Source organism: Molothrus aeneus, unplaced genomic scaffold (genome assembly GCF_037042795.1).
Source record: "Molothrus aeneus isolate 106 unplaced genomic scaffold, BPBGC_Maene_1.0 scaffold_30, whole genome shotgun sequence".
Classification (NCBI taxonomy): domain Eukaryota; kingdom Metazoa; phylum Chordata; class Aves; order Passeriformes; family Icteridae; genus Molothrus; species Molothrus aeneus.
The window spans coordinates 5,555,490-5,582,741 of NW_027098964.1; the positions used below are offsets into that span (position 1 = coordinate 5,555,490).

Sequence of the window (27,252 nt, forward strand, 5' to 3'; positions counted from 1 at the left end):
ATTTTCCTCTTGGCAAACAGGAAGGTTCTCAGTAGGGAGTCATATATTTATATTTATATATTTATATATTTATATATTTATATATTTATATATTTATATATTTATATATTTATATATTTATATGTTAGTTATATTTATATTTATTAAATTTATATTTATATTTATATTTATATTTATATTTATATTTATATTTACATTTACATTTATATTTACAAACATCCATTTTTCTCTTTACAAACAGGGGAAGTTCTCAGCAGAGAATTTATTTTTATTTTTACAAAAATACAATTTTTTCTTGGCAAACAGGGGAAGGTTCTCAGCAGGGAATTTTTATTCCATTTTCGATGTTTCCTTTGCTCTGCCCCAGCTCGGTGCGGCTGCCCCGGGGCTCAGGGCCCTTTTCTCAGGCCCTGCAGGAAGCGCCGCTCGCTCTCCAGGAAATCCTGGTCCTGAGGGGGCGCGGGGCCGGCCTGAGCCCAGCCGGGCCCTTCCAGAAGGTTCTGAGCCCCCGGCCAGCCCAGGCCCTTCTCCCTTTGCCTTCCACCGACAAAGCCCCAAAGCTCCCCCGGCCAGCCCCAAACCCTTCCCTCGTTCCCAAACCCTTTTACCCCAATCCCAAACCCTTTTACCCCAATCCCAAACCCTTCCCTCGTTCCCAAAACATTTCCCAGACAGTCCCAAACCCTTTCCCCCAATCCCAAACCCTTTCCCACAATCCCAAACCCCTTCTCCACAATCCCAAACCCTTTCCTCCATTCCCAAACCCTTCCCCCATTCCCAAACCCTTTTCCCCCAATCCCAAACCCTTTCCCCCATTTCCAAACCCTTTCCCCACAATCCCAAACCCTTCCCCCAATCCCAAACCCTTTCCCCCATTCCCAAACCCTTTCCCCACAATCTTAAACCCTTCCCTCATTCCCAAAACATTTCCCAGACAGTCCCAAACCCTTCCCCCAATCCCAAACCCTTTCCCCCAATCCCAAACCCTTTTACCCCAATCCCAAACCCTTTCCCCACAATCCCAAACTCTTTCCCCACAATCAAACCTTTTCCCTCATTCCCAAAACATTTCCAAAACAATCCCAAACCCTTTCCCCCAATCCCAAACCCTTTTCCCCCAATCCCAAACCCTTTCCCCCATGCCAATCCCAAACCCCTTTTCCAGCCCAGTTTCTCCCTGGCCATTCCCAAACCCCTTTCCCTTTCTCCCTTTCTTTCCCAAACCCTTTCCCTTTTCCCCCAGCCATTCCCAGACCCTTTCCCTCCATCCCAATCCCATTCCCCCCATTCCCAAACCCTTTCCCCCAATCCCAAACCCTTTCCCACAACCCCAAACCCTTCCCCCCAACCCCAAACCCTTCCCCCCAACCCCAAACCCTTTCCCCCAATCCCAAACCCTTTCCCACAATCCCAAACCCTTTCCCCCATTCCCAAACCCCTTCCCCCCAACCCCAAACCCTTTCCCCCAATCCCAAACCCTTTCCCCCCAACCCCAAACCCTTTCCCACAATCCCAAACCCTTTCCCCCAATCCCAAACCCTTTCCCACAATCCCAAACCCTTTCCCCCAATCCCAAACCCTTTCCCACAATCCCAATCCCATTCCCCCCATTCCCAAACCCCTTCCCCCCAACCCCAAACCCTTTCCCCCAATCCCAAACCCCTTCCCCCCAACCCCAAACCCTTTCCCCCAATCCCAAACCCTTTCCCAGATGGTTCCAAGCCCCTTTCCCAGCCCAGTTCCCACCTGACCATTCCCAATCCCTTTTCCCTTTCCCCTTTTCCTTTCCCAAACCCCCTCCAGGCCCCCCTGGCCAGTCCCAAACCCCTTCCACTCCTCCCTTTCCATCCCCAAACCCTTTCCCTTTCCCCCATGCCAATCCCAAACCCTTTTCCCCCAGTCCCAAACCCTCTCCCAGACAATCCCAAACCCTTTCCCAGCAGGTTCTCAGCCCCTTTCCCAGCCCAGCTCTCCCTGACCATTCCCAAACCCTTCCCAGCTCCCCCCCTGGCCAGTCCCAAAACCCTTTCCCAAAATCCCAAACCCTTTCCCCCCAATCCCAAACCCTTTCCCAAAATCCCAAACCCCTTCTCCACAATCCCAAACCCTTTCCCCCCATTCCCAAACCCTTTTCCCCCAATCCCAAACCCTTTCCCCCCATTCCCAAACCTTTTTCCCCATTCCCAAATCTGTTTCCCCCCAGTCCCAAACCCTTTCCCCCAATCCCAAACCCTTTTCCCACAATCCCAAACTCTTTCCCAAAATCCCAAACCCTTTCCCCCAGTCCCAAACCCTTTCCCCCAGTCCCAAACCCTTTCCCCCAATCCCAAACCCTTTCCCAGAAAATCCCAAACCCTTTCCCCCAATCCCAAACCCTTTCCCCCAATCCCAAACCCTTTCCCACAATCCCAAACCCTTTCCCCCATTCCCAAACCCTTCCCCCCATTCCCAAACCCTTTCCCCCAATCCCAAACCCTTTCCCCCATTCCCAAACCCTTCCCCCCAATCCCAAACCCTTTCCCCCAACCCCAAACCCTTTTCCCCCATTCCCAAACCTTTTTCCCCATTCCCAAATCTGTTTCCCCCCAGTCCCAAACCCTTTCCCCCAACCCCAAACCCTTTTCCCCATTCCCAGTTCCCCCCAGTTCCCCCATTCCCATCCCCACTCCGGTCCCCACCATCCTGGCGCGGTGTTTCAGCAGCAGGACGTGTCCGTAGAGTGCGGCCGCGCTGTCCCCGCTGTCCCCAAGGAGTGTCCCCAGGGCTGGCAGGAACCCGGGAGCCCCTGCAGGAGGGGACAGCAGAGTGTCCCTGTCCCCAATGTCCCCGGTGTCCCCAAGGAGTGTCCCCAGGGCTGGCAGGAACCCCAGAGCCCCTGCAGGAGGGGACAGCAGAGTGTCCCCAATGTCCCCGCTGTCCCCAAGGAGTGTCCCCAAGGCTGGCAGGAACCCGGGAGCCCCTGCAGGAGGGGACAGCAGTGTCCCTGTCCCCAGTGTCCCCAAGGAATGTCCCCAAGGCTGGCAGGAGCTCAGGAGCCCCTGAAGGAGGGGACAGCAGAGTGTCCCCAATGTCCCCAGTGTCCCCAAGGAGTGTCCCCAGGGCTGGCAGGAACCCCAGAGCCCCTGCAGGAGGGGACAGCAGAGTGTCCCTGTCCCCAGCGTTGTCCCTGTCCCCAGCGTTGTCCCTGTCCCCAGCAGTGTTCCCATACCCAGTGCTGTCCCCATACTCAGCACTGTCCCCATAGCAAGCAGTGTCCCCAAACCCAGCAGTGTCCCTGTCCCCAATGTTGTCCCTGTCCCCAGCAGTGTCCCTGTCCCCAGTGCTGTCCCCATACCCAGCGGTGTCCCCAGCAGTGTCCTTGTTCCTGGCAGTGTCCCTGGCAGTGTCCCTGTCCCCAATGTTGTCCCTGTCCCTGGCGGTGTCCCCATACCCAGCACTGTCCCCAGCGGTGTCCCCGTCCCTGGCAGTGTCCCCAGTGTCGTCCCTGTCCCCAGCACTGTCCCCATACCCAGCAGTGTCCCTGTCCCCAGAGTTGTCCCTGTCCCCAGCAGTGTCCCTGTCCCCATACCCGGTGGCATCCCCAGCGCTGTGTCCATCCCTGGCAGTGTCCCCAGCAGTGTCCCCATACCCAGTGGTGTCTCCAGTGTTGTCCCTGTCCCCAGCAGTGTCCCCAGCAGTGTCCCTGTCCCCATACTCAGCGGTGTCCCCGTCTCTGGCAGTGTCGCCAGCGCTGTCCCTGTCCCCAGCAGTGTCCCCATCCCTGGCAGTGTCCCTGGCAGTGTCCCCAGTGCTGTCCCCAGCGGTGTCCCTGTCCCCAGTGCTGTCCCCATACCCAGCGGTGTCCCCAGCGGTGTCCCCGTCCCTGGCAGTGTCCCTGGCAGTGTCCCCAGCAGTGTCCCAGTCCCCGGCAGTGTCGCCAGCGCTGTCCCTGTCCCCAGCAATGTCCCCATACCCAGCGTTGTCCCTGTCCCCAGCGCTGTCCCTGTCCCCATACCCAGCGCTGTCCCTGGCAGTGTCCCCAGCATTGTCCCCATACCCAGCGTTGTCCCCGTCCCTGGCAGTGTCCCCAGCACTGTCCCTGTCCCCAGCATTGTCCCCATACCCAGCGTTGTCCCCGTCCCTGGCAGTGTCCCTGTCCCCAGCATTGTCCCCATACCCAGCGTTGTCCCCGTCCCTGGCAGTGTCCCTGTCCCCAGCATTGTCCCCATACCCAGCGTTGTCCCCGTCCCTGGCAGTGTCCCCAGCACTGTCCCTGTCCCCAGCAGTGTCCCCATACCCAGCGCTGTCCCTGTCCCCATACCCAGCAGTGTCCCTGTCCCCATACCCAGCGTTGTCCCCGTCCCTGGCAGTGTCCCTGGCAGTGTCCCCAGCGCTGTCCCTGTCCCCAAGGCGGGGCCCAGCTCCTCCTGCAGCTCCCGGAGCTGCTCCCGCTGCCGCTCCAGGCTCCGCCGGCCCTGCAGGAACGGGAACGGGAACGGTGGGAGTGGGAAAGGTGGGAAATGTGGGAATAGGGAATGGGGGAATGGGGAATGTGGGAATGGGAAATGGGGGAATGAGGAATGTGGGAAATGTGGGAAATGGGAAAGGTGGGAAATGTGGGGAATGGGAAAGGTGGGAAATGTGGGAATGGGAAAGGTGGGAAATGTGGGAATGGGGAATGGGGGAATGGGGAATGTGGGAATGGGAAAGGTGGGAATGGGAAAGGTGGGGAATGTGGGGAATGGGAAAGGTGGGAAATGGGGGAATGGGAAATGGGGGAATGGGGAATGTGGGAAAGGTGGGGAATGGGAAAGGTGGGAAATGTGGGGAATGGGAAAGGTGGGAATGGGAAATGGGGGAATGGGAAATGTGGGAATGTGGGAAATGTGGGAATGGGAAAGGTGGGGAATGTGGGAATGGGAAATGGGGGAATGGGGAATGTGGGAAAGGTGGGAAATGTGGGAATGGGAAAGGTGGGGATGGGAAAGGTGGGGATGGGAAAGGTGGGAATGGGAAAGGTGGGAATGGGAAATGTGGGAAATGTGGGAATGTGGGAAAGGGAAAAGTGGGAAAGGTAGGAATGGGAAAGGTGGGAAAGGTGGGAAATGTGGGGAATGTGGGAATGGGAAATGTGGGAATTAAGGAAGGGGGATTTTCTGGAGAGGGGAATTTTTGGGAGGGGGGATTTTTCTGAGGAGATTTCCCGGGGAGGGGGGGATTTCTTTGGGGAGGGGGATTTTCTGGGGAGGGGGGATTTTCTGGGGTGATTTCCCGGGAACGGGGATTTTCCAGGGGTATTTTCCAGGGGTATTTTCCAGGGGTATTTTCCAGGGGTATTTTCCAGGGGGGTTTTCCAGGGGTATTTTCCAGGGGTATTTTCCAGGGGTATTTGCCTGTGTGAGGCGCTGCTCCTGCTGCCGCAGCCGCTCCTGCTGCTCCTGCAGCTCCTGCAGCCGCTGCCGCTGCTCCTGCTGCGCCCGGCGCGACTCCCGCAGCGCCCGCTGGCCCTCCTGCTGCTGCTGCAGCGAGCGCTGCAACGCCGGGAACGGGAACGGGGATGGGAACGGGAATGGGAACGGGAATGGGGAATAGGGAATGGGAATGGGGAATGGGAATGGGAATGGGAATGGGAATGGGGATGGGAATAGGGATGGGAATGGGAATGGGGAATGGGAACGGGAATGGGAACGGGAACGGGAATGGGAACGGGAATGGGAACGGGAATGGGAATGGGAACGGGAATGGGAACGGGAATGGGGATGGGAATGGGAATGGGAACGGGAACGGGAATGGGAACGGGAACGGGAATGGGAACGGGAACGGGAACGGGAATGGGAACGGAAATGGGAACGGGAACGGGGATGGGAATGGGAATGGGAACGGGAACGGGAATGGGAACGGGAATGGGAACGGGAATGGGAACGGGAATGGGGATGGGAATGGGGAATGGGAACGGGAATGGGAATGGGGATGGGGATGGGAATGGGAATGGGGATGGGAATGGGGATGGGCTGCCCCTCCTGCTGCTGCTGCAGCGAGCGCTGCAACGCCGGGAACGGGAACGGGAATGGGGAATGGGAATGGGGAATGGGAATGGGAACGGGAATGGGAATGGGGAATGGGAATGGGGAATGGGAATGGGGATGGGGAACGGGGAATGGGGAATGGGGAATGGGAATGGGGAATGGGAACGGGAATGGGGATGGGAATGGGGAATGGGAATGGGAATGGGAACGGGGATGGGGAATGGGAATGGGGAATGGGAATGGGAATGAGAATGGGAATGGGAATGGGAATGGGGATGGGGATGGGCTGCCCCTCCTGCTGCTGCTGCAGCGAGCCCTGCAACGCCGGGAACGGGAACGGGAACGGGAACAGGAATGGGAACGGGAATGGGAACGGGAATGGGAACGAGAATGGGGATGGGAATGGGGATGGGAATGGGAACGGGAATGGGAATGGGGATGGGCTGCCCCTCCTGCTGCTGCAGCGAGTGCTGCAACGCTGGGAACGGGAATGGGGAACAGGGAATGGGGAATGGGGAATGGGGAATAGGGAATGGGAATGGGGAATGGGAATGGGAACGGGAATGGGAACGAGAATGGGAACGAGAATGGGGATGGGAATGGGGAATGGGAACGGGAATGGGGATGGGAATGGGGAATGGGAATGGGAACGGGAATGGGAATGGGAATGGGGAATGGGGAATGGGAATGGGGAATGGGAACGGGAATGGGGATGGGAATGGGGAATGGGGAATGGGAATGGGGAATGGGAACGGGAATGGGGATGGGAATGGGGAATGGGAATGGGAACGGGAATGGGGATGGGAATGGGGAATGGGAACGGGAATGGGAACGGGAACGGGAATGGGAACGGGAATGGGAACGGGAATGGGAACGGGAATGGGAACGAGAATGGGGATGGGAATGGGGATGGGAATGGGAATGGGGATGGGCTGCCCCTCCTGCTGCTGCAGCGAGAGCTGCAACGCCGGGAACGGGAACGGGAATGGGAACGGGAATGGGAACGGGAATGGGAACGGGAATGGGGAATAGGGAATGGGGATGGGGATGGGAATGGGCTGCCCCTCCTGCTGCTGCTGCAGCGAGCCCTGCAACGCCGGGAACGGGAACGGGAACGGGAACAGGAATGGGAACGGGAATGGGAACGGGAATGGGAACGAGAATGGGGATGGGAATGGGGATGGGAATGGGAATGGGAACGGGAATGGGAATGGGGATGGGCTGCCCCTCCTGCTGCTGCAGCGAGTGCTGCAACGCTGGGAACGGGAATGGGGAACAGGGAATGGGGAATGGGGAATGGGGAATGGGGAATGGGAATGGGGATGGGGAATGTGAATGGGGATGGGGAATGGGGAATGGGGAATGGGAATGGGGAATGGGGATGGGAATGGGGATGGGAATGGGAATTGGGAAGGGGAATGGGAATGGGGATGGGAATGGGCTGCCCCTCCTGCTGCTGCTGCAGCGAGCGCTGCAACGCCAGGAACGGGAACGGGAATGGGGAATGGGAATGGGGATGGGAATGAGGAATGGGGAATGGGAATGGGGAATGGGAACGGGAACAGGGAATGGGAATGGGGAATGGGAATGGGGAATGGGAATGGGGATGGGGAATGGGGAATGGGGAATGGGAATGGGGAATGGGAACGGGAATGGGGAATGGGAATGGGGAATGGGAACGGGAATGGGGAATGGGAATGGGGAATGGGAACGGGAATGGGGAATGGGAATGGGGAATGGGACCAGGACTGGGACAGGCATTGGAGAACGGCACCAGGACTGGGACAGGGAATAGCACCAGGCCAGGGGAACGGCACTGGGATGGGAATGGCCCCAGGCATGGCTCAGGGGGATGTGGAGCCCCAGCTCAGGGGGATGAGGAGCCCCAGCTCAGGGGATGAGGAGCCCCAGTTTAGGGGGATGTGGAGCCCCAATTTAGGGGGATGTGGAGCCCCAGTTTAGGGGGATGTGGAGCCCCAATTTAGGGGGATGTGGAGCCCCAGCTCAGGGGATGTGGAGCCCCAGCTCAGGGGATGTGGAGCCCCAGCTCAGGGGATGTGGAGCCCCAGTTCCCAGGGGATGTGGAGCCCCAGTTCCCAGGGGATGTGGAGCCCCAGCTCAGGGGATGTGGAGCCCCAGCTCAGGGGATGTGGAGCCCCAGCCCTGCTCCCAGCTGTCAGTTCCAGCCCGGATGCTCCGTTTACCTCCGCCAGGTCACGGATCTCCTCCTCCCGCTCCTGCAGGCGCTGCTCAGCCCTCAGAACCTTCTCCTTCTCCAGCCTCAGCTCCCGCCAGGCCTCCTCCAGCTCCTCCCTGTCCCTCTCCAGCTGCTCCTCCTTGGATCTCATCTCCCTGCTCCGGAACTTCAGCTCTGCCTGATCCTGGGGTGGGGCACAGCAAACCTCACCTGTCCCGTCCTTTGGAGCGGGGGGAGAGGAGGTGCTTTGGGAGCCGGGGTGCGCATCGGGGACCTTGGCCAGGCTCCTCAGCGCCGTGTCCAGGCCCAGGGCGCGCTCCTTGTGCTGCTCCTCCCGCTCCCGGCCCAGCCGCTCCCGCGAGCGGAGCTCGGCCCAGGCGGCCGCCAGGCGCCGCCGCTCCTCGGAGCGCTCCCGCAGCTCCGCCCGCTGCTCCTCCAGCCACGCGCCCTGCGGGGACCGGGCACGGCTCCAGGCTCCGGGCTCTGCCCTCCTACAGCCCGGCCCTGCCGCTCCCGGCGGCGAACCACAGAGGCCGCTCCAGCCCCGGAGCTCCGGCCCGGGGTGGGCACCCAGAGGGCTCGACCTGGCTGGTTCTGAGCCCCGAGCCCTGCTCCCACCCTGGCTGGTCCTGAGCCCCGAGCCCTGCTCCCACCCTGGCTGGTCCTGAGCCCCGAGCTCTGCTCCCACCCTGGCTGGTCCTGAGCCCCTTTCCCAGTCCCACTCCCATCCTGGATGCTTCTGAGACTTTTTTCCAGTCCCACACCTGCTCAGATGGTTCCAAGCCCCTTCCAGTTCCCATCCAGGTGGTTCTGAGCCCTTTTCCCAGTCCTGGCTGGTTCCAAGCCCCTTTCCCAGTCCTGCTCCCATCCTGGATGTTTCTGAGACTTTTTCCCAGTCCCACACCTGCCCAGATGGTTCCAAGCCCCTTCCAGTTCCCATCCTGCTGGTCCTGAGCCCTTTTCCCAGCCCAGTTCCATCCTTGCTGGTTCTGAGCCGCTTCCAGTTCCCATCCTGGCTGGTTCTGAGCCCCTTTCCAGTTCCCATCCTGCTGGTCCTGAGCCCTTCTCCCAGTCCTGATTCCCATCCTGGCTGGTTCTGAGCCCCTTTCCCTGTCCTGACTGGTCCTGAGCCCTTTTCCCAGCCCAGTTCCCATCCTGGCTGGTTCTGAGCCGCTTCCAGTTCCCATCCAGGTGGTTCTGAGCCCCTTTTCCCAGTCCCACTCCCATCCAGGTGGTTCCAAGCCCTTTCCAGTTCCCATCCTGGTTGGTTCTGAGCCCTTTTCCCAGTCCCACTCACATCCTGGCTGGTCCTGAGCCCTTTTCCCAGTCCTGATTCCCATCCCAGCTGGTCCTGAGCCCCGTCCAGCCCCGAGCTCTGCTCCCACCCTGGCTGGTCCTGAGCCCTTTTCCCAGTCCCACTCCCATCCTGGCTGCTTCTGAGCTCCTTCCAGTTTCCATCCTGGCTGGTTCTGGGCCCCTTTCCCAGTCCTGGTTGGTTCTGAACCCCTTTCCCAGTCCCATTCCCATCCTGGCTGGTTCTGGGCCCCTTTCCCAGTCCTGGTCCCATCCTGGCTGCTTCTGAGACTTTTTCCCAGTCCCACACCTGCCCAGATGGTTCCAAGCCCCTTCCAGTTCCCATCCTGCTGGTTCTGAGCCGTTTTCCCAGCCCAGTTCCCATCCTGGCTGGTTCTGAGCGCCTTCCAGTTCCCATCCTGGCTGGTTCTGAGCCCCTTCCAGTTCCCATCCAGGTGGTTCTGAGCCTCTCTCCCAGTCCTGCTCCCATCCTGGCTGGTTCTGAGCCCCTTTCCCTGTCCCACTCCCATCCAGGTGGTTCTGAGCCCCTTCCAGTTCCCATCCTGGCTGGTTCTGAGCCCCTCTCCCATTCCAGTTCCCATCCTGGTTGGTTCTGAGCCTCTCTCCCAGTCCTGCTCCCATCCTGGCTGGTTCTGAGCCCCCTCCCCACCCCAGTCCCTCCCAGAGCAGGTCCAGGCCCCCACCCCGGCATCCCCCAGTGGTTCCCTGGGGGAGCCTCAGCCCCTCCCTGCTCGGGGCTCACCTGGGGCTCACCTGGGCCCTGTCCCCGCTCACCTGGGGCTCACCTGGGCCCTGTCCCTGCTCACCTGGGGCTCACCTGGGCCCTGTCCCCGCTCACCTGGGCCCTGTTCCCACTCACCTGGGGCTCACCTGGGCCCTGTCCCTGCTCACCTGGGGCTCACCTGGGCCCTGTCCCCGCTCACCTTGGCCTCGTCCAGCGCCGCCCTCTCCATGGCCAGCAGCTGAGCCGAGAGGCGCCGCTGCTCCTCCAGCGCCTCCCGCAGAGAATCCGCCCGGCTGCGCTCGGCTGCGGCGCGACGGCGCTCCTGGAGAGACACCGAGAGTGGGACACGGGGACACGGGGACACAGGGACAGGGACACGGGGACAGGGACACAAGGACAGGGATAGGGACAGGGACACGGACACGAGGACAGGGACATGGGGACAGGGACACGGAGAGGGACAGGAACATGGGGATAGGGACAGGGATGGGGACAGGGACACGAGGACAGGGACACAGGGACAGGGACAGGGATGCAGGGACAGGGATGGGGAAAGAGACAGGGACAGGGACACGAGGACAGGGACATGGGGACACAGAAACAGGGACACAGAAACAGGGACACGGGGACAGGGACATGGAGAGGGACAGGGACAGGGACACGAGGACAGGGACACGGGGGACAGGGACACGGGGACAGGGACACGGGGACAGGGACACGGGGACAGGGACATGGGGACAGGGACAGGGACACGGGGACAGGGACATGAGGACAGGGACACGGGGACAGGGACACAAGGACAGGGACATGGACACGGGGACACGGGGACAGGGATGGGGAAAGAGACAGGGACAGGGATGGGGAATAGGGGACAGGGACAGGGACAGGGATGGGGACAGGGATGGGCACAGGGACAGGGATGGGACAGAGACAGGGTGGGGACATGGGATAAAGAACATGAAATAGGGACAGGGAGAGGGAATAAGGACAGGGACACAGGGACAGGGGACAGGGACAGGGACATGGGGAGCGACACTCCTGGAGAGGCACCAGAGAGTGGGACAGAGACAGGGATGGGGACAGGGGACAGGGACACAGGGATAGGGACAGAGACAGGGATGGGGACAAGGACATGGGACCGGGAACAGGGGATAGGAACAGGGAGGACAAGGACAGGGATGGGGGATAGGGACAGGGGACAGGGACAGGAGACAGGGACACGGGGATAAGGACAGGGACAGGGACATGGGGAGTGGAGCTCCTGGAGAGACACCGGGAGAGTGGGACAGAGACAGGGATGGGGACAGGGACATGGGACATGGGACACAGGCAGGGACAGGGTGGGGACATGGGACAGGGATGGGGACATGGGATAGGGGACACAGAATAGGGACAGGGACAGGGATAGGGAATAGGGACTGGGACACAGGGACAGGGGACAGGGAATAGAGACAGGGACAGGGACACGGGCAGGGAGAGGGCACAGGGACAGGGACAGGGGACATGGACAGGGGACACAGACACAGGCAGGGACAGGGACAGGGACAAAGACATGGACAAGGGGTACAGAGATGGAGCCAGGCACAGGACACGGACAGAAGCAGGGACATGGACACAGCTGCAGGAGCAGATCCCAGCAGGAATCTCCCCCAGCCAGGCACAGACACAGGACACAGGACAGGGACCTGGGACACGGACATGGCCACGGACATGGCCACGGTCACAGCCTCAGGCCAGGGCCAAAGCTCGGGGATGGGGCCTCACCTGCTCCAGGAGCTGCTCCCGCTCCCCCAGCCTGGTCTCCAAGTCAGCCACGGCCTCCTGGAGCCGGCTCTGCTCCCGCTCCGCGTCCCGCTGCTGCTGGCACAGCCGGGCCTGGAGCGCTGCCAGGGCACGAGGTGGGACCCCCTCTATCCACAGGGGGATCCCACAGGGAAAAAACCCCTGTGTTCCTGCTCCATCCCATCCCAGAACAGGGAGATCCCACAGGGAGAAAACCCCCATGTTCCTGTTCAATCCCATCCCAGGACAGGGAGATCCCACATGGATCAAGCACCCCCTGTGCTTGTGCTCCATCCCATCCCATCCCAGAACAGGGAAATCCCACAGGGAAAAACCCCCGTGTTCCTGCTCCATCCCATCCCAGAACAGGGAGATCCCACAGGGAAAAACCCCCGTGTTTGTGCTTCATCCCATCCCATCCCATCCCATCCCATCCCATCCCATCCCATCCCATCCCATCCCAAATCAGGGAGATCCTCCCTCCATCCACGTGGAAATCCCACATGGAAAACCCCCGTGTTCCTGCTCCATCCCATCCCAGAACAGGGAGATCCCACATGGAAAAACCCCCTGTGTTTGTGCTTCATCCCATCCCATCCCATCCCATCCCACCCCAGGACAGGGAGATCCCACTGTGGGATCTGGATCAGGACTTTGCCAGCCTCTGGCTCGCCAGGGACAACTTGAATTCTGTGAATTCAGTGAATTCTGCAAATTCTGTGAATTCTGCAAATTCTGACAATTCTGCAAATTCTGACAATTCTACAAATTCTGTGAATTCTGCAAATTCTGTGAATTCCATGAATCCTGTGAACTCTGTAAATTCTGTGAATTCTGTAAATTCTGAGAATTCTGTGAATCCCATGAATCCTGTGAACTCTGTAAATTCTGTGAATTAAGTGCATTCCGTTAATTCAGTGAATTCTGCGAATTCCGTGAATTCTGTAAATTCTGAGAATTCTACAAATTCTGTGAATTCCATTAATTCCATGAATTCTGTAAACTCTGTGAATTGCGCAAATTCTGTGAATTCTGTGAATTCCATGAATTCTGCAAATTCAGTGACTTCCATGAATTCTGAGAATTCTGCGAATTCCATGAATTCTGAGAATTTTGCAAATTCAGCGAATTCTGTAAATTCTGAGAATTCTACAAATTCTGTGAATTCCATGAATTCTGCAAACTCTGTGAATTCTGTAAATTCTGAGAAATCAACAAATTCTGTGACTTCCGTGAATTCCGAGAATTCTACAAATTCTGTGAATTCCATGAATCCCATGAATTCTGCGAACTCTGTAAATTCTGTGAATTAAGTGAATTCCATTAATTCCGTGAATTCTGTAAATTCAGTGAATTCCATGAATTCTGCAAATTCAGTGAATTCAGTGACTTCCATGAATTCTGAGAATTCTGTGAATTCCATTAATTCTGTGAATTCTGCGAACTCTGTAAATTTAGCGAATTCTTTGAACTCTGTGATTCTGAGAAATCTGTGAATTCCACGAATTCAGTGAATCTGTGAGCTCTGCAAATTCTGTAAATTCTGAGAATTCTACAAATTCTGTGAATTTCACAAATCCCATTAATTCTGTGAACTCCGTGAATTCTGTGAAATCTGTGAATTCCATGAATCCCATAAATTCTGTGAACTCTGTGAATTCCGTGAATCCCATGAACTCTGTGAATTCCATGAATTCTGTGAATTCCGTGAATCCCATGAATCCCATGAACTCTGTGAATCCCATGAATTCCATGAATTCTGTGAATTCCATGAATCCCATGAATTTTGTGAACTCTGTGAATTCCATTAATCCCATGAACTCTGTGAATTCCATGAATTCTGTGAATTCCATGAATCCCATGAATTTTGTGAACTCTGTGAATTCCGTGAATCCCATGAACTCTGTGAATCCCATGAACTCTGTGAATTCCATGAATCCCATGAACTCTGTGAATTCCATGAATCCCATGAATATTGTGAACTCTGTGAATTCCATGAATCCCATGAACTCTGTGAATCCCATGAATTTTGTGAATTCCATGAATCCCATGAACTCTGTGAACTTTTCCCGTTTCCTGGCGATCCCGGACGGAGCCAAGCCCCTGTTCCAGCGCCGCTTGCCCCTGGCCAGGATCCCCCAGGAGGGCTGGGACAGGGATCTGCAGGCCCAGGGACCCTTCTGGACAGCGGGATCTGTCCCGGGACCGTGTGGATCCCGTGGGATCGGCTCTGAGCCCCTGGCGATCCAGAGGATCCCACGGGAATGATGCACTCGGAGGGGATTTACCTGTGAGCTGCTCGTCCTGCTCCTGGGGTCTGGGGTGGTCCTGGGATCTGGGGAGATCCAGGGTGATTCTGGGGTGGTCCTGGGATCTGGGGTGATCCAGAGATCTGGGGTGACCCAGGGATCTGGGGTGATCCTGAGATCTGGGGTGACCCAGGGATCTGGGGTGACCCAGGGATCTGGGGTGATCCTGAGATCTGGGGTGACCCAGGGATCTGGGGTGATCCTGAGATCTGGGGTGATCCAGAGATCTGGGGTGACCCAGGGATCTGGGGTGATCCAGGGATCTGGGGTGACCCAGGGATCTGGGGTGATCCTGGGGTGTTCCTGGGGTCTGGGGTGATCCTGAGATCTGGGGTGACCCAGGGATCTGGGGTGATCCAGGGATCTGGGGTGATCCAGGGATCCAGGGTGATCCTGGGGTGGTCCTGGGATCTGGGGTGACCCAGGGATCTGGGGTGATCCAGGGAACTGGGCAGATCCTGGGTGATTGTGGGGTGTTCCTGGGGTCTGGGGTGATCCTGTACCCCAGGGTGATCTTGGGGTCTGGGGGGATCCAGAGATCTGGGGAGATCCAGGGTGATTTTGGGGTGATCCTGGGGTCTGAGGTGATCCTGAGATCTGGGGTGACCCAGGGATCTGGGGTGACCCAGGGTGATTTTGGGGTGATCCTGGGGTCTGAGGTGATCCTGAGATCTGGGGTGACCCAGGGATCTGGGGTGACCCAGGGTGATTTTGGGGTGATCCTGGGGTCTGAGGTGATCCTGAGATCTGGGGTGACCCAGGGATCTGGGGTGACCCAGGGTGATTTTGGGGTGATCCTGGGGTCTGGGGTGATCCTGTACCCCAGGGTGATCCCAGGGGATCTGGGGGGATCCAGGGATCTGGGGTGATTCAGGGGTCTGGGCGTTCCTGGGGTCTGGGGTGATCCAGGGTGATTCTAGGGTGTTCCTGGGATGCAGAGGTGATCCTGTGCCCCAGGGTGATCCTGGGATCGGGGGTGATCCTGGGGTCATCCTGGGATCCGAGGTGATTCAGGGGTCTGGGATGTTCCTGGGGTATGGGGTGATCCTGGGGTCTGGGGTGGTCCTGGTGTCTGGGGTTATCCAGGGATCTGGGATGTTCCAGGGATCTGGGGTGATCCAGGGTGTTCCTGGGGTGATTCAGGGATCTGGGGTGATCCTGGGATTTGGGGTGTTCCAGGGATCTGGGGTGATCCCGTGCCACAGGGTGATTCAGGTACCCGGGGTGATCCTGGGATCTGGGGTGACCCTGGGACCTGCGGTGACCCTGGGATCTGGGGTGATTCAGGGATCTGGGGTGATTCAGGGATCTGGGGTGATCCAGGGGATCTGGGGTGATCCTGGGGTGATCCTGGGGTGTTCCTGGGGTGTTCCTGTGCCCCGGGGTGATCCGGGGAAGGCGCAGGGATCTGCGAGCACAGGTGAGGCCCCGTTACCTGTGGCAGCTCTCCGGGGGCTCCTGCAGGACCCGTCCCCACCGCGCCCGCTCCAGCTCCAGCTCCAGCGTCCGCACCTGGCGGGAACGGGACGGGCTCCAGGTGACCCCTCCCAGTGACCCCACAGGTGACCCCACAGGTGACCCCACAGGTGACCCCTCCCAGTGACCCCACAGGTGACCCCACAGGTGACCCCACAGGTGACCCCTCAGCCTCACCTGGTTCTCCAGCTCCTCCAGCCGGGCCTGGAGGGTCCGCAGGGCGACCCCACAGCCGGGATGGTCCTGGGAATCCTGGTGGGATTGGACAACTTGGGAATCCTGATGAGATGGGAGAGATCCCAGATCCTCCTGGTGCTGCTGGGATGGGAGAGATCCCAGATCCTTGTGGGGCTGGGATGGGAGAGATCCCAGATCCTTGTGGGGCTGGGATGGGAGAGATCCCAAATCCTTGTGGGGCTGGGACAGGAGAGATCCCAGATGCTCCTGGTGGGGCTGGGATGGGAGAGATCCCAGATCCTGGTGGGGCTGGGATGGGAGAGATCCCAGATCTTCCTGGTGCTGCTGGGATGGGAGAGATCCCAGATCCTGGTGGGGCTGGGATGGGAGAGATCCCAGATCCTGGTGGGGCTGGGATGGGAGAGATCCCAGATCCTCCTGGTGGGGCTGGGATGGGAGAGATCCCAAATCCTTGTGGTGGGGCTGGGATGGGAGAGATCCCAGATCCTGGTGGGGCTGGGATGGGAGAGATCCCAGATCCTCCTGGTGGGGCTGGGATGGGAGAGATCCCAAATCCTTGTGGGGCTGGGACAGGAGAGATCCCAGATGCTCCTGGTGGGGTTGGGATGGGAGAGATCCCAAATCCTTGTGGGGCTGGGACAGGAGAGATCCCAGATCTTCCTGGTGGGGCTGGGATGGGAGAGATCCCAGATGCTCCTGGTGGGGCTGGGACGGGAGAGATCCCAGATGCTCCTGGTGGGGCTGGGACGGGAGAGATCCCAGATCCTTGTGGGGCTGGGACAGGAGAGATCCCAGATGCTCCTGGTGGGGCTGGGATGGGAGAGATCCCAGATCCTGGTGGGGCTGGGACAGGAGAGATCCCAGATGCTCCTGGTGGGGCTGGGACAGGAGAGATCCCAGATGCTCCTGGTGGGGCTGGGACAGGAGAGATCCCAGATGCTCCTGGTGGGGCTGGGATGGGAGAGCTCCAGGACCCACCTGGCGCCTCCGGGCCGGGATCGCTGCGGGATGCTCGGGGCAGAGCCAGGACGGGAGAGCGCGGGGATGCTCCGGGCGGGGCGGGGATGGATCCCACAGCAGATCCTCCTGTGGGGACACGGGGATGCTCCAGGAGAGGCCTGGGAAGGGCAGCTCCCCTCTCCTGGGAATGCTGATCCACGCCCAGATCCCAAGGGATCCCCAGGATCCTCCCCGTTCCCGCCTCAGCACTCACCTGAGCGGGCGTGGCAGGACCCGGCACCTCCTGCACGGCTGAGGTGGAAAACGGGACAAATCCATCACGGGACACACGGGAGGAATGGAACTGTCCCATCCCATGGATCTCATTATCCCATGGATCCCATTATCCCATGGATCCCATTATCCCATCCCATGGATCCCATCCCATGGATCCCATTATCCCATCCCATGGATCCCATTATCCCATGGATCTCATTATCCCATCCCATGGATCCCATTATCCCACCCCATTATCCCATCCTATGGATCCCATTATCCCATGGATCCCATGGATCCCATTATCCCACCCCATTATCCCATCTTATGGATCGCATTATCCCATGGATCCCATTATCCCATCCCATGGATCCCATTATCCCATCCCATGGATCCCATCCCATCATATCCTATCCCATTATCCCATCCCATGGATCCCATTATCCCATGGATCCCATTATCCCATCCCATTGATCCCATCCCATGGATCCCATTATCCCATCCCATGGATCCCATTATCCCATCCTATCCTATCCCATTATCCCATCCCATCCATCCTATCCCATTATCCCATCCCATCCCATGGATCCCATCCCATTACCCCATCCCATCCGATCTTATTGATCCCAACCCATTAATCCCATTGATCCCATCCCGTTATCCCAGTATCACATTATCCCAGACCATTATCCCATTATCCCATTTTTCCATCCCATTATCCCATTGTCCTGTTATCCCGTTATCCCATGATCCCACTTTCCCATTATCCTGTTATCCCATTATCCCGCTATCTCAATATCCCACTATCCCATCATCCCATCCCATTATCCCACTATCCCATCATCCCACTATCCCGTTATCCCACTATCCCATGATCCCTTTATCCATGATCCCATTATCCCGATATCCAACTATCCCATAATCCCATTATCCCGTTATCCCATGATCCCGTTATCCCCCTATGCGATGATCCCATTATCCCACTATCCCGTTACCCCATTATCCCGTTATCCCATTATCCCATTATCCCACTATCCCATGATCCTGATATCCCACTATCCCATGATCCCAATATCCCGTTATCCCATTATCCCGATATCCCACTATCCCATGATCCCATTATCCTCATATCCCATGATCCCATTATCCCAATATCCCACTATCCCATCATCCCAATATCCCACTATCCCATGATCCCATTATCCCATGATCCCACTATCCCGTTATCCCATTATCCCAATATCCCACTATCCCATGATCCCATTATCCTGATATCCCGTGATCCCATGATCCCATTATCTCAATATCCCACTATCCCATTATCCTGATATCCCACTATCCCATGATCCCAATATCCCGTTATCCCGTTATCCCAATATCCCACTATCCCATTATCCCAATATCCCACTATCCCATTATCGCGATATCCCACTATCCCACTATCCCGTTATCCCATTATCCCGATATCCCACTATCCCATGATCCCACTATCCCGTTATCCCATTATCCCACTATCCCACTATCCCATGATCCCCTGGCCCAGCTCCCCCAGTTCCAGAGGAGGGCCCGGGGTCCCCAGGTATTCCCTGCCCAGGCCAGGTGACCTCTGAGGACAGCTAGGGGGTGACAGAGCCTCACCTGCTGCCACCTGTGCCGTGTCACCTGGTGCCACCTGTGCCACCTGTGCTACCTGTGCCGTGTCACCTGCTGCCACCTGTGCTACCTGTGCCGTGTCACCTGCTGCCACCTGTGCCACCTGTGCTACCTGTGCCGTGTCACCTGGTGCTACCTGTGCCGTGTCACCTGCTGCCACCTGTGCCACCTGTGCCGTGTCACCTGGTGCCACCTGCCCGTGGGGCCGCGTCCCGAACCTGGGGGGCTCCAACCTGGGGGGGAACAAATCCCAGGGGAGAGTCAGGGGGCAGGGCCTGGCCTCTGACACCTGTGACACCTGTGACACCTGTGACACCTGTGACACCTGGGTCACCTGTGACACCTGGGTCACCTCTGTCACCTGTGCCACCTGTGTCACTTGTGCCACCTGTACCACCTGTGCTGTTTCACCTGTGCTGTGTCAGCTGTGCCATCTGTGTCAGCTGTGCCATCTCTGTCACCTGTGTTACCTGTGCCACCTGGGTCACCTGTGCTGTGTAACCTCTGTCACCTGTGTCACCTGGGTCAGCTGTGCCACCTGGGTCACGTGTGTGTCACCTGTGCCATGTCACCTGTGCCACCTATACTTGTGTCACTTCTGTCACCTGTACCACCTGTGCTGTCACCTGTGCCACCTCTACCACCTGTACCACCTGTGCCACCTATACTTGTGTCACTTCTGTCACCTGTGCCACCTGTGCTGTGTCACTTGTGCCATCTCTGTCACCTGTGTTACCTCTGACACCTGGGTCACCTGTGCCACCTGTACCACGTCACCTCTGCCACCTGAGTCACCTGTGCCACCTGTGTTGTGTCACCTGTGCCATCTGTGTCACCTCTGTCACCTGTGCTGTGCCATGTCACCTGCGACATGTCACCTGTGCCACCTGTGCCATGTCACCTGTACTGTGCCAGCTGTGCCACCTCTGTCACCTGTGCCACGTCATCTGTATCACTTGTGCCACCTGTGTCACCTGTGCCAACTGTGCTGTGTTACCTGTGTCACCTGTGTTGTGTCACCTGTGTCACCTGTGTCATGTCACCTGTGCTGTGTCACCTGTGTGTCACCTGTCCCACCCCACCTGCCCAGTGTCAAGGATGCCACCTTTGGGACTCGGGGGGAACGGGGACACCCCAAACCTCCATCCTGGGGTCACCTCCCCCACATTGCTCACCTGAGCCCTCCCAGGTGACACCTGAGCCCTCCCAGGGGACATCTGAGCCCTCCCAGGTGAGCTGAGCCAGGGGAGCCTCATCCTGGGAACGGGGAGGTGGGAGGAGCTCAGGTGCGGGAATTCCGGAGCAGGGACATCCCCGGGGACACCTGGGACAGGGACATCACCTGGGACATGGACATCCCCAGGGACACCTGGAGGGGACCCTGAGCCAGGTACATCCCTGGGGACACCTGGGATGTTCCCTGGCACACCTGGAGGGGACTCTGGGACAGTGATGTCACCTGGGACGTTCCCTGGCACACCTGGAGGGGACACCTGGGACGGGGATGTCACCTGGGACGTTCCCTGGCACACCTGGAGGGGACTCTGGGACAGTGATGTCACCTGGGACGTTCCCTGGCACACCTGGAGGGGACACCTGGGACAGTGATGTCACCTGGGACGTTCCCTGGCACACCTGGAGGGGACTCTGGGACAGTGATGTCACCTGGGACGTTCCCTGGCACACCTGGAGGGGACACCTGGGACAGTGATGTCACCTGGGATGTTCCCTGGCACACCTGGAGGGGACTCTGGGACAGTGATGTCACCTGGGACGTTCCCTGGCACACCTGGAGGGGACTCTGGGACAGTGATGTCACCTGGGACGTTCCCTGGCACACCTGGAGGGGACTCTGGGACAGTGATGTCACCTGGGACGTTCCCTGGCACACCTGGAGGGGACACCTGGGCCGGGAGCCCCAATCCCCGACTCTCCTGGGTGCCAGGTGGGAGCTCCCGGGGGTTCCCTTTACCTGCCGGGCTCAGGGGGCCCCAGGACCCTCCGGGGGTGGGAATTCCGCAGGGATCCGGGGGCGCCGGGGCCCGGGGGGTCCTCGGCCTTTGGTCCTGGAAAATCCTCGTCCGTCTGTCCCGATCCCGGGAAATCCCTGTCCCCGAGTCCTGTGGGATCCTGGTTCTTCTGTCCCGATCCCGGGAAATCCTCGTCCTTCGATCCCAATCCAAGGAAATCCTTGTCCCCCAATCCTGGGAAATTCTTGTCCTTTGATCCCGATCCTGAGGGACCCTTGTCCTTCTGTCCCGATCCAAGGAAGTCCTTGTCCTTCTGTCCTAATCCCAGGAAATCCTTGTCCTTCTGTCCCAATCCTGAGGGATCCTTGTCCTTCTGTCCCAATCCAAGGAAATCCTCATCCTTTGATCCCAGTCCCAGGAAATCCTTGTCCTTTGATCCCAATCCTGAGGGATCCTTGTCCTTCTGTCCCAATCCTGAGGGATCCTTGTCCTTCTGTCCCAGTCCCGGGAAATCCTCGTCCCCCAATCCCAGGAAATCCTCGTCCTTCAGCCCCAGCCAGGCGGCCCCGGAGGGACGTCGGGAGCTGCTCCCAATGGAACACCTGTGGGGGGAGAGGGACACTGGGGACACCAATGGGGACACTGGGGACACTGGGGGACACTGGGGGACAATGGGGACACTGGGGAACATTGGGGGACAATGGGGACACTGGGGACAATGGGGACACTGGGGGACAATGGGGGACAATGGGGACACTGGGCATTGGGGACAATGGGGGCATTGGGGACAATGGGGACACTGGGGACAATGGGGGACACTGGGCATTGGGGACATTGGGAACAATGGGGGACAATGGGGATATGAGGGACAATGGCCACACCAGGGGCACTGGGGACACAGGACAATGGGAACAAGGGGACATTGGGGACAATGGGGCATTGGGGACACTGGGGCATTGGGGACATTAGGGACTGAGCAGGAGACATTAGGGACAATGGGGAACAAAGAGAACAAAGGGGACAATGGGGATCCTGGGGACAATGAGCACAACAGGGACAATGGGGACATTGGGGGACAATGGGGAGAATGGGGACACTGGGGGATATTGGGGACAATGGGGACTGGGCAGGGGACAATGGGGACATTGGGGGACAAAGGGGACACTGGGCACAATGAGCACAACAGGGGCATTTGGGACAATGGGAACACTGGGGATATTGGGAACACGGGACAATGGGGATATGAGGGACAATGGGGACAATGGGCACCCCGGGGGCATAGGGGACACTGGAGGCATTGGGGACAATGGGGACATTGAGGACAATGGGGGACACTGGGAATACTGGGGACATTGGAGGGGACATTGGGGGGGACATTGGGGACAATGGGGACATTGAGGACAATGGGGGACACTGGGAATATTGGGGACAATGGGGACATTCAGGACATTGGGGACAATGGGGACATTGAGGACAATGGGGGACACTGGGAATATTGGGGACAATGGGGACATTCAGGACATTGGGGACACTGGGGACATTCGGGGACACTGGGAATATTGGGGACAATGGGGACATTGAGGACAATGGGGACATTGAGGACAATGGGGGACACTGGGAATATTGGGGACACTGGGGACATTCAGGACATTGGGGACAATGGGGACATTGAGGGCAATGGGGGACACTGGGGACATTGAGGACAATGGGGACATTCGGGAACACTGGGGACATTGAGGACAATGGGGACATTCGGGAACACTGAGAATATTGGGGACACTGGGGGGGACACTGGGGACACAGCCGGGTGGGGACATCCCCCCTTCCCGTCCCCCCGGTACCTCCGTCCCCGTCTCCGCCCGGTCCCCGAGGCCACCGAGGGCTCGTAGGATCCGAAGGGAAATCCCGGCTCCGCCCGGGCCCCGCCCGGCCCTGCGGAACAACAGGGCACGGAATTCCCACAAAATTCCCCAAATCCCCACAAAATTCCCCAAATTCCTGAAATTCCCAGTGGGATTTCACCCCCTGGAACCCCTCCTGTGGATCCCGCCCGTGCTCACCTGGCTGCTCCTGCCCCTTGGGATCCCTCTGGAATTCCGCCTTTCCCGGCTGCTCCTGGGTGCCGGCGCGGCCCTTCCGGAGCCCCTGGCTGGGCACAGGTTGGGGTGGCACTGAGGTGGCACCGGGGGTGGCACCGGGACCCCCCCCCCGTCACCATCCCTGTCCCCGTTGTCCCCTCACCCCCTGGGCGTTCCCGGCGCGCTCCCGGCTCCGTCGCTGCCGAGTCCCAGGGAATCCATCAGGTCATCGACGTCGTCCCCAAAGGTGACATCGGCACGGGGAGGGGCTGGGGGGATGGCACTGATGGCACCTGGGACGTTCCTGGGTGCCACCAGCTCTGGGACATCCCTGGGTGTCACCAGCTCTGGGACATCTTCCAGGTGCCACCAGCTCTGGGACATCCCTGGGTGTCACCAGCTCTGGGACATCTCCAGGTGCCACCAGCACTGGAACATCCCTGGGTGTCACCAACATTGGGACATCCCTGGGTGTCACCAGCTCTGGGACATCTCCAGGTGCCACCAGCACTGGGACATCCCTGGGTGCCACCAACATTGGGACATCCCCAAGTGTCACTGATCAGCTCTGGGACATCCCTGGGTGTCACCAGCTCTAGGACATCTCAGGGACATCTCTGGCTGCCACCGGCTCAGGGTCATCCCTGGGTGTCACCAATACTGGGATATCTCCAGGTGCCATCAATTGGATGTGGGACATCTCCAGGTGTCACTGGCCTGGGGACATTTGCAGGTGTCACCAACTCTGAGACACTTCTGAATGTCACCAGCACTGGGACATCTCCAGGTGCCACCAATTGGCTCTGGGACATCCCTGGGTGCCACCAATCAGCTCTGGGACATCCCTGGGTGCCACCAGCTCTGGGACATCTCAGGGACATCCCCAAGTGTCACCAACATTGGGACATCCCTGGGTGTCACCAATCAGCTCTGGGACATCTCCGGGTGCCACCAGCACTGGGACATCTCCGGGTGTCCCCAGTTCTGGGAGTCTCCATGTCCCCCCTGTGTTCCCTCCCTGTCCCTCAGTGTCCCCCCCGTGTCCCCCATCCCACAGGATTGGGGTTGATCCCACAGGATTGGGGTTGATCCCATGGAATGGGGTTTGATCCCACAGCAATGGGACTGATCCCACAGCAATGGGGTTGATCCCATAGGATTAGGTTTGATCCCATGGGAATTCCTGGTACCTTTCTGTGGACCCGGCCCCTTCCCGCTGCGTTTCCCCGTTCTGGGCCCGGCTCTGGCCATTCCCAGGATTTCTGCATCCAGCTCGTCCAGCTCGTCCAGCTGATCCCGCTGATCCGTGGGCTCCAGGTGATCCATGGGGTCCAGGTGGTCCATGGGATCCTGGTGATCCATGGGATCCAGCTCCTGGGCGGGGGGCAGCTCCTGCCCTCACCTGCAGCCCAGGTGGGATCCCAAATCCCTTGGGAATTCTGCCCCGCTCACCTTCGCCCCTTCCCCATTCCCTGCTGGGAATTTCCCGTTCCTTGGAAATTTCCCGTTTCCCATTCTTTGGGAATTTCCCATTCTTTGGGAATTTACCTTCCCCCATTGGGAATTTCCCATTTTTGGAAATTTCCCATTTTCTCTTCATTGGGAATTTCCTGTTTCCCAGTGGGAATGTCCCATTCTTTGGGAATTTCCCATTCTTTGGGAATTTACCTTCCCCCATTGGGAATTTCCCATTTTCTCTTCATTGGGAATTTCCTGTTTCCCATTGGGAATTTCCCATTCTTTGGGAATTTCCCATTCTTTGGGAATTTACCTTCCCCCATTGGGAATTTCCCATTTTTGGAAATTTCCCATTTTCTCTTCATTGGGAATTTCCTGTTCCCCACTGGGAATTTCCTCTTCTTTGGAAATTTCCCATTTCCCATTTTTGGGAATTTCCCATTTTCTGGGAATTTCCTGCTCTCTATTGGTAATTTTCCATTTCCTGTTGGGAATTTCCTGTTTCCCATTGGGAATGTCCCATTCCCCGTTGGGAGTTTCCCAGTTTTTGGAATTGTCCATTCTTTGGGAATGTCCCATTCCCTGTTGGGAACTTCCCATTCTTTGTGAATTTCCTGTTCTTTGGGAATTTCTCATTCCCCTTTGGGAATTTCTTCTCCTCCATTGGGGAATTTCCTTTTCCCCGATGGGAATTTCCTGGTTTTTTGGAATTCCCCATTTTTTGGAGTTTCCCATTTTTTGGGAATTTCCCGTTCCCCGTTGGGAATTTCCCATTTTTTTGGGATTTTCCCATTCTGTGGGAATTTCCCGTTCCCCGTTGCAAATTTCCTGGGTTTGGGAATTTCCTGTTTTGTGGGAATTTCCCCTTCTCCATTGGGAATTTTCCATTTTTTTGGGCCCCAGGTGCTCCCAGGTAAGCACACCTGGAGAATGAGGCTCAGCCTGGCCTGGATAGGGGAGGGGCAGGGTTGGGCTCACCTGGGCCCACCCAGGGCTCACCCGGGCCTACCTGGGATCACCCAGGCCTCACCTGGGCCTCACCTGCAGGAAGGAGGCGCGGGAACCTCGGGAGGGCGGAGCCGGGGCCTCCTCTGGAAACAAGGGAGGGGTCAGGGATGGACACGGAGACAGGTGGGAAAGGGGAGGGTGGGGATCCCCCCAGGTGACCCCTCCCAGGTGATCCCAGGGCAGGGGATCCCCTCCAGGTGACCCCCCCAGGTGACCCCATTGGGAGCTCCCCCATTACCATCGGATCCCAGGAGCTCCCCGAGCACGTCCTCGATGGGATCTGGAACAGGACAGAGCCCAGGTGAGCCCCAGGTGGGCCCAGGTGAGCCCAAGGTGAGCCCAGGTGGGTTCCCCACACCAGACAGGTGGGAAAAGCTCCTGGAACACCTCCCCTGTGTCCTAGGACATCTCACCTGCCACACCTCACCTGTCTCTGGAACACCTCACCTGTCTCTGGAACACCTCACCTGTCCCCTGGGACATTCCCACCCCGCTCCATCCCAGCATTCCCAGGGAGCCAAATCCCTTGGAGAGCAGGTGAGGGCAGGTAAGGACAAGTGAGGGGATGAGGGCAGGTGAGGACAGGTGAGAGGGACAAGGACAGGTGAGGCAGGTGAGGGGATGAGGGCAGGTAAGGACTCACCTGGGGAGCTGCTCCGGGCCCGGCCAGCCTGGGGAGAGACAAAATTCCCTTGGGAGAGACGGAAACACCGAAATCTCCCCACACGGCAAAGGTGAGACAGGAGGGGTTCCATACCTGGATCCCACCTGGATCCCCTCATGTGGATCCCACACCTGGATCCTGCACCTGGATCCCAGCCCATCCCACCTGGATCCCCTCACCTGGATCCTACCTGAATCCCACCTGGATCCCACACCTGGATCCCAGCCCATTCCACCTGGATCCCACACCTAGATCCCAGCCAATCCCACCTGGATCCCACCTGGATCCCACACCTAGATCCCAGCCAATCCCACCTGGATCCCACCTGGATCCCCACATCTGGATCTACACCTGGATCTCACACCTGGATCCCACACCAGGATCTCACCTGGATCCCCACATCTGGATCCCCACACCTGGATCCCTCCTGCATTCCCCACACCTGGATCCCACCCCTGGATCCCCTCACCCGTCTCCCCCCGTCTCCCCTCACTCACCCTGGCCCGTCCCGGTCCCTCCGCCATTCCTGGGTGGTCCCAGCTCCGCTGCCCGGTACCGGCTCCGGATCCCCCGTGCTCAGCGCGGTCCCGGCCGCGGCCCTGAGGGGAGGAGGCACCGCTCGGGTCCCGTTCCCGTTCCCGTTCCCTCTCCCTCTCCCGGTCCCGTTCCCATTCCTGTTCCCGGTCCCGTTCCCTCTCCCGTTCCCATTCCCTCTCCCTCTACCGTTCCCATTCCCGCTCCCGTTCCCTCTCCCGTTCCCTCTCCCGCTCCCGTTCCTATTCCCGTTCCCTCTGCCGTTCCCGTTCCCTCACCCGTTCCCGCGCTCGCCATGGGCGCCGCCATATTGCGCGCCGTCCTCATGGAAGGCCCCCGCTGCCATAGCAACGGGGCTGCCCCGCGCGGCGCCTGATTGGAAACTCGCCGTTACCATAGCAACACGTCGCCCCTAAGGAAGGCCCCCCGCTGCCATAGCAACGGGGCTGCCCCGCGCGGTGCCTGATTGGAAACCCGCCGTTACCATAACGACGGGGCTGCCCCGAGCAGCGCCTGCTCCGAGCCTCTGTCGCGATTCTCCTCTCGTATCGCCGACGATCCCCACATATCGCGGGGTTTATCCCTGCCGGGAGCTCTGCGTTCCCAGGCTCGGGTACCCCCGTGGGAAACATCGCGATAAATCACCATAAAACCGCGATATTTCGAC

General features: G+C 58.5%; 1 protein-coding gene across 1 annotated transcript; it reads right to left on the reverse strand.

The window, feature by feature from the left end:
• Positions 1 to 243: 243 nt before the first annotated feature.
• FBF1 (Fas binding factor 1) lies at positions 244 to 26,904 on the reverse strand. Its single transcript, XM_066570794.1, has 24 exons — positions 26,864 to 26,904; positions 26,549 to 26,650; positions 26,031 to 26,058; positions 25,626 to 25,667; positions 25,421 to 25,470; positions 24,112 to 24,295; positions 23,085 to 23,190; positions 22,904 to 22,992; positions 22,685 to 22,775; positions 20,846 to 21,445; positions 18,859 to 19,106; positions 17,219 to 17,256; positions 16,984 to 17,091; positions 15,985 to 16,158; positions 15,767 to 15,843; positions 14,311 to 14,450; positions 12,005 to 12,123; positions 10,440 to 10,562; positions 8,477 to 8,650; positions 8,210 to 8,386; positions 5,373 to 5,510; positions 4,325 to 4,454; positions 2,679 to 2,785; positions 244 to 449 (listed from the first exon to the last, which is right to left on the reverse strand). The coding sequence occupies exons 2-24, from the start codon at positions 26,573 to 26,575 to the stop codon at positions 390 to 392; spliced, it is 3,030 nt and encodes a 1,009-aa protein (XP_066426891.1). The 5' UTR covers positions 26,576 to 26,650; positions 26,864 to 26,904; the 3' UTR covers positions 244 to 389.
• Positions 26,905 to 27,252: the final 348 nt, after the last annotated feature.

What these genes read in the sequence shown, in the direction of transcription:
- FBF1 (XM_066570794.1), bottom strand. Translation starts at nt 26,575, where the DNA reads ATGGCGGAGGGACCGGGACGGGCCAGG. An exon ending in GCGCCGGGAACGCCCAGGGG is followed by an intron (nt 22,993 to 23,084) that starts GTGAGGGGACAA and finishes ACCTGTGCCCAG; the next exon opens with CCAGGGGCTCCGGAAGGGCC. An exon ending in CCCCCGGAGAGCTGCCACAG is followed by an intron (nt 14,451 to 15,766) that starts GTAACGGGGCCT and finishes GGGTCACCCCAG; the next exon opens with ATCTCAGGATCACCCCAGAT.